Source organism: Poecilia latipinna, unplaced genomic scaffold (genome assembly GCF_001443285.1).
Source record: "Poecilia latipinna isolate Pla-1442-1.1 unplaced genomic scaffold, P_latipinna-1.0 Scaffold56, whole genome shotgun sequence".
NCBI classification, from domain to species: Eukaryota; Metazoa; Chordata; class Actinopteri; order Cyprinodontiformes; family Poeciliidae; genus Poecilia; species Poecilia latipinna.
This window is the reverse complement of record NW_015112672.1, coordinates 391,957-398,615: the sequence shown is the minus strand read 5'-3', so window position 1 is coordinate 398,615 and position 6,659 is coordinate 391,957. Positions and strand designations below refer to the sequence as shown.

The 6,659-nt window shown below is 39.0% G+C and overlaps 1 protein-coding gene across 5 annotated transcripts in view; it reads left to right on the top strand.

Annotated features, from left to right (window-relative positions):
- Positions 1–5,575, top strand: part of uckl1b (uridine-cytidine kinase 1-like 1b) — a 22,354-nt gene extending 16,779 nt beyond the window's left edge. For 3 of the 5 annotated variants that reach the window (XM_015054475.1, XM_015054486.1, XM_015054505.1), the window contains exons 8-15: positions 1,000–1,019; positions 2,375–2,473; positions 2,583–2,676; positions 3,088–3,150; positions 3,247–3,369; positions 4,052–4,159; positions 4,265–4,421; positions 4,562–5,575. In XM_015054475.1, coding sequence (XP_014909961.1) covers positions 1,000–1,019; positions 2,375–2,473; positions 2,583–2,676; positions 3,088–3,150; positions 3,247–3,369; positions 4,052–4,159; positions 4,265–4,421; positions 4,562–4,641 — 744 coding nt within the window. In that variant the 3' untranslated portion in view covers positions 4,642–5,575. The remainder of the gene's footprint in view (positions 1–999; positions 1,020–2,374; positions 2,474–2,582; positions 2,677–3,087; positions 3,151–3,246; positions 3,370–4,051; positions 4,160–4,264; positions 4,422–4,561) is intronic. The other 2 variants (XM_015054482.1, XM_015054496.1) reach the window with 1 other exon arrangement.
- The last annotated feature ends 1,084 nt before the right edge of the window (positions 5,576–6,659 follow it).

Sequence of the window (6,659 nt, the reverse complement as noted above, 5' to 3'; positions counted from 1 at the left end):
CAAAAATATTTAACTTTTTTACCCAAAAAAATCCAAAAAAAACAAAGAGAGAGCTGTGGGGGGGGGGGGAGTGAAAAAAGTTAAAGGGATGTGATTGTTTGACGACTGTGCAATCTGAATCTGTGGGCCAGTTCCAAATCTATTGAAACTGTAGTTTAAAAAAAAAAAAAAAGTTTAAACGTGGTGTGACGCAGCCAGCACGCGGCGAAAGGTGTTGGTTTTTTCCTCTCTTTATGTTTAAATAAGCTCACACTCTTCCTGACGCCTGTGCCTAAAAATACGGCCATGAAGTCTGAGCAACTGACCCCTCCTTTAAGTGGCAAAAATAGCAGAGACGGAGGGAAAGAGACTCTCAACAGAAAGCAGAGAAAGAGAAAGGAAGCTCTCGCTGCATCTATTGTTGATTATCACATACCTCAGCCACAGAGAAAGTTTCCAATACCCTACTACAAAGCAGCGAGTTTTTCCATTGAATGTCGGCCACAGTACATGAGGCAGACAGAGAAAGGAAGTGAGCTCGGTGTCTGTCTTTAGACACAGGATGTGCTGGGGCCTGTGAGCTGAAATACCAACCTTTACTGTTGTACACGGTGAAAGAGTGACAGCCGCACCAGCGCTTGTGCACCGCCCACGCGTATACACACACTGGATGCACATGCAGATATCAAAATCTGATCCTAAAGGCGATACTTCTGTTTTCTGCTGTATCTGTAGGAATCTGCGAAAGCATGGCCTGTAGCTCTAGGCTTTCATTATGTTAAGGAAAACATCAACTACTGAGGTTTTGTTGTTGTTTTGTAATTGAAATGACAATTTGACATATTTCTACATAGTCGCAGCTGTCACACTTTACACTGTCTGATCAACCTTCATCCTTTCATTCACCTGATGTTGTGTCTCTTCTCATTTGTCTTCTCTTATCTGTTTGTCTTTTCTTTGTCCCCCGTTCTGTGTGATTGTTGTCTTGTCAAAAAAAAAAAAAAAAAAATCTCCCCTTAGAGGAAACTTCGCTGGGATATGTGAGCAGAGCTGCTACAATCTTTCTTTCCTTGCCTTTGGCTAATCTGTAATGTTTTCTGATATTTTGTAGTGTCAGCATAACTGCATCACTGGGTGTTTATAACTGTGTTTCTGCTCCTCTGGAGATCAAAATCAACCAGTTAGTTTTTCAGACCTAATGTCTACGAGTGGTTAAGCAGAGACCAATTAAAAAAAAAAAAAAAGAACACTTTCAATTCGTTTTTGTGTAAAGGGCATATATCAGTTTTCCTTTTCTGATGTGTGGTGTAATTGTGTTACTGAAATAGAGAATTAGCTAGGAGAGAAAAGGAAATGGCATGAAGGAAAAAAAGCCCGTGTCGGAAACACACTTGCTTAGCAGTATTGGCTTTTCATCTGAACTGCATTTGTAGAGGTAGCAAAGTCTCCAGCTCAAATTCCAGTTGTTAAAGTAAATATTTCCATGGGTATCTATCCACAAAGGTGAAGGAAGAGTCTAGAAATATTGTCTGAAAGAAGTAGCTTGGAGACGTAGCAAACCACCACAATACAGAGGAATTTAACAAACTCTGTGACGAACTTTGTATGCCTGAAATTTACCTTCGTACACCAATTACTGTCATTCCAAACAAAAAAGGATCGAGAAACATTCAATTGTTGTTGTTACGTCCTCCTCGATTTTTTGTTGCTATGATGCTCAGAGGATGTGAATACAGATGCTATATTGTCATCCGTATATATATATGGCAGCTTCTTCTTGAGCTACAGCATAAAATTTGAAAGACTTTTCTAAATTTCTGATTTACTTATCAGCTTTGAAAAACAAAGAAAGTGTTGGCTGTGGATGGTTTTCACGTTACTTGTTGAAATATGGCGTTATATTCCCTTTAACATGATTTTTATTTATATTATTCTTACAAATGATATTCAAAAGAATATTTTAGATTTCTTTGGATTTGAAATGTTTTTTTTTTTTTGTTGTTTTTTTTTATCCATTATCATGGTCTCTGCTAAATCTGTGCACTCTGTGGTTTTCTTTTGTTTTTATTTCTTAGTCCAGAGGTACTCTTGCAATTTTGTTTTGCTTTTCAAATTTTCTCTAACTACTACAGAAATAGATCTTTATTGATTTACTGTTTTATCTGCATGTAAATTCACCTGTGTGTGTGTGTGTGTGTGTGTGTGCGCTTTCTGAATATGAATACATAGTGTGTGTGCACGCCTCTGTGTGAATTCTACACGATTTCTGCACAAAGTCTTAATTGCGCTTGCATCCATTTGTGCTCGCACTCAAGTCTCTGTCCATCTTTCTTTCCGTTTTTGGCACTCTCACCCTCTGCCACCCCCGCTTTACTATTTGTTGCCGTGGTTACAGGGCAGCCCTGGCTTCTGCACACCAGGCCCAACCCCTCCCCCAGACCCTCAGCGTTCTGGAGAGCACACCCCAAGTCAGGGGCATGCACACTATCATCAGGTAAAAGCTTAAGGAAAAATACCCTAATGGAAGATTCAGCAGAGGAAAGCCTCTGCTGTCAGAATAAACCTTGTAACTCTTATTTTTTTTCACTGATCATCTCATTTAGAAACAAGGAAACCAGCCGTGATGAGTTCATCTTCTACTCAAAGAGGTTGATGCGCCTGTTGATTGAGCGAGCGCTCTCCTTTCTCCCCTCTCAGGTTAAACACATATCAATAAATCAATTTATGCTGCATGGAGTCTTGAGTTGTAGAGTATAATAAGCGTAAAGGCAGCCAACAATCGGCTCAGGACGCAGTGAGAACAAAACACACAGATGGCTTTAAAATGCGAACAGTGTGAAAAGATAAAGACAAATGGAAAGATGAAGTTAGAAAGAGATATGCAGCCCGAGATGACCTGCAACACAAGCATGGAAACTTAGAAACTCACCACAGTGGAAAGTTTAAACCTTAATTCTGGGTTGCTGTGTGCATCTCTCACTCTCACTCACATGAGTGTCTAATGCCCCTTAGCGTATCCAAATGCATGTTCTAGACGTCTGCAGCACAGTACACAGCATTCTGAACAGCTCTGTGTTTATGCTGCGATGCTCTCCAATATTCACTCAGGTCCACATAGTGCAGACTCCCCAGGGAGAGGACTACGAAGGCAGGAGTTTCCATGGAAAGAGGGTGAGCGAGCTTCCTTTATGCTTTCTTTCCGATAGTCACAGTTTAAAGCCACTTAAAATAACTTTCTTTTTCGCTTGCATTTTTTTCCGCCCCAAGATTACAGGGGTGTCCATCCTGAGAGCTGGGGAGACCATGGAACCAGCCCTGAGGGCCGTCTGTAAAGATGTCCGCATCGGGAAGATCCTCATCCAGACCAACCAGGACACAGGAGAACCTGAGGTACAACGATCACTGCTGTAACACTGAAATAGAGATATAACTGCTCTTATAAATCATGAGCATAAATATGAATCCAAACCAATTTAAGAGTATAGTAATTGTGTGGCACTATGAAAAGGTGCGTGTTTATGCACTAAGCTTGTAAAGTTGAAAGGAATTTAAAAAATATATTTTTCAAGATTTGTTTTGCTTGTTTTTATAATTGTGTTTTCCATGTGATGATAATAAAAAAAAACACTCGTTTCATAATAGAGCTCACTGTTCTGTTAAATGTATTTCTTCATTTCATTATGTATTTATTTATAGCAGAAGATCTTTAGTTGTGTAACTTTTTAATACATATGGACACCGAGTTGATATTAGTGAGGAGAATGTAACAGTCACTTCAACAACACTGCTGAGTCATGTTTTTCTTAAATTCTGAATAAATTGTTTAAAACTGTCATTGCTGTACCTTTAGATAACGTGATATAAACCATTTTTAATGCAGTTTCAAACTTAAATTCACTGGACGAGTAATTAAAATAAAACTTTTATGAATATAAAGTTTTCAATGAGCAGGTGTTTGAAGCGCTCCTAACTTTGACTTTTCGGAAGGTGCAGGGGCCCCGAAAATAGCAGCGGGTCAGTTATGTCACGTTTTTTGGTATTAACCACACACATCCTGTCTGCACATTTTCAGCTTCATTACCTTCGTCTACCCAAAGACATCAGCGAGGACCACGTGATTCTGATGGACTGCACTGTGTCCACTGGGGCTGCTGCCATGATGGCTGTTCGAGTTCTGCTGGTGCTGATTGCTCCGAAAATCTTCCTTTTTCTGCTTTCATTAAGCTGCATTCGATATTTAACCTGTTTTTTTTTTATTTATTTTTTTTATTATTATCAATTTCAGGACCATGATGTTCAGGAGGAGAAGATCCTGTTAGTTTCTTTGCTGATGGCGGAAATGGGAGTCCATTCAGTGGCCTACGCATTCCCACAGGTGAAAATCATCACCACAGCCGTGGACAAGAAGGTCAATGATGTTTTCCACATCATTCCCGGCATTGGTGAGTGCTGTTTGAATTTTTAGTTTTCCTTCTTGATTCTCACTTGTTAAGGTAATAAAGAAGTGCGTCAAAGTCGGTTGATCTGATCAAGGGAAAATTAGCCGATTCCAGTTTATAAAACGTCTTTTTATTCTGCGCAGGGAATTTTGGAGATCGGTACTTTGGAACGGACGCACCGCCTGACTGGAGCGACGAGGACTTAGACGAGCCCAGTTACTGATTGTTGCTCGCGATTTAAGGATTCGGGCCTTTTGGCGGCAATCTGAAGACATGCCTCCTCGTCTTTCTCCTTCTGACTGCGGCCTGCATCCTTCAGGGATCGAACAGGAAAGACATGCAAAATAATTAAAAACCAGGAAACGGGAGATTGCAAATAGACTAACTTGTAAATTATTGCATTGAAAAATCAATTGTGAACACTGTTGAGTGACTTTGCTGTTATGAATCCAAAATATTTTTTATTTGTACAGTTTGTAATGGAGCTAAAATATTTAAATTGTGACAATCTATTAAAAAATGTGCAGTTTTATATCTTGCCTTAAGTCATGTACTGTGGACGACACAATTGAATGTGAGCTTGGACACTTTTTAAAAAAGAAACTGAAGCTTTTTGGCAGTTTTTATTTTCTTTTTACATTTTTTCACCACATGCCTCCTTCCTTGCAACTTTCAGAAAAGTAAAATCGTAGCTCGAACCCGTCTTGCTCAACTTCCATCGCCGTGAGGCTTTTCTGAAGGATCATTCAATCGGAAAATGTGTGGGTGGGTTTTTTTTTTTATTTTTTATTTTTTTAGCTCTCTCGTTCAACCTTTTCCTTCGACGTGGATGCTGACCTAACCAGCCTAAAAAGGATGTTGAAAACCGAAGTTCATTATACAGCTTTAAGTATGTACTTGTGGAGTATATTAACGCTGGATGTCTGTCATTTACATCTATTTTTACTATGTATGAAGCAGCTGAGCAGGACAGGCATGCATCTTTTTGTTGCTGTGGAAATGGGTCATGTGCATAAAGCAAACACTGATTAGGCGTGTGGTTTTAACCCAATAGGTGGGATTGGTGATTTGAAAATGATGGTATAAAAATATCCACAATGTGCCGAATGTCTTGATTGGGGAGCTTTATTGATAATAAACGATATCAATTTGTTTAAGTTGTTGCTTTGTTCTTATTGTTGTAAAATATTCAGTTTACCTGAACTGGGGTCACACTCTGCAATATTGACCCTCACCAGTTCTATAGTTCATATCTTGAAGGTCAAGTCGTTGAGACTGTAGTGTTTTTTATAATTTACGTTTTTGCAATATTGGCGTTTATTTGAAGAAGAAATGCTAAAGAGTACAGTAAAATGACTTTTTATTGAAAAGTGGAAAATACTGCATCATGTTAGTTGAACAAATGTCATATTTGCTTATCTCTGCTCCTCCATTTTGCAACCTGTTACTCGCCAATAAACTATCCGTACTGAAATCAAATGGTTGCATGCCGTTTCATACCCTTTGAGCGTTCTCGCGTTTTATTATGCAATCACCACAAATGTCAATGCGTTTCATTTGCACTTTTTTGTGTCAAACCAAAATATTGTGTTGTTGTGATGCTGATGGAAAAATCATGCAATGTTTTCAATTTATTTTGCAAATAAAAAAAAAAATCTGAAAAGCGTAATGGGCATTTTTTATTCGATGCTTGAAACGACGCGTAATTCTTGTATGCAAAGCAACTGATTTCCATTCAGATTGGGTGGAAGGTATATGTGGACATCAAGTTTTGAGTATTGATTTAAATCTGTAATAAAAGATTTAAGCCATTCTGGCATGAATATAATTTAATCCAAGCCGTTCTACTGTAGCTCTCCTCCGGTCCTGCTGGGAGGTGAACCTCCACCCAAGTTTCACATTTTTAGTCGTTTTTAACTTCTGTCTGAATTTCCCCATCTTATCTTTTCGTCCATGTCCCTGCTTAAGAAAAGCATTTCTACACCACGATGCTGCCATCGTTTTGCGTTTTCATTGTGATGACATTTTTAGGGTGATGGGCAGCATTAGCTTTTCCTCCATACATGATGTTTTACATGTTGGCCTAAAAGTTCAGTTTGGCTGATTCTTAGCAGAGCACCTTCTTGCAGACAGTTGATTGGTTCCCTACATTACTTGTTTCAAACTGCAAACAGGATATAGCTTGTGACCTTCTTACATGGAGGCCAGATTTGTAGAGTGTCCCACTGAAATGTATGAACA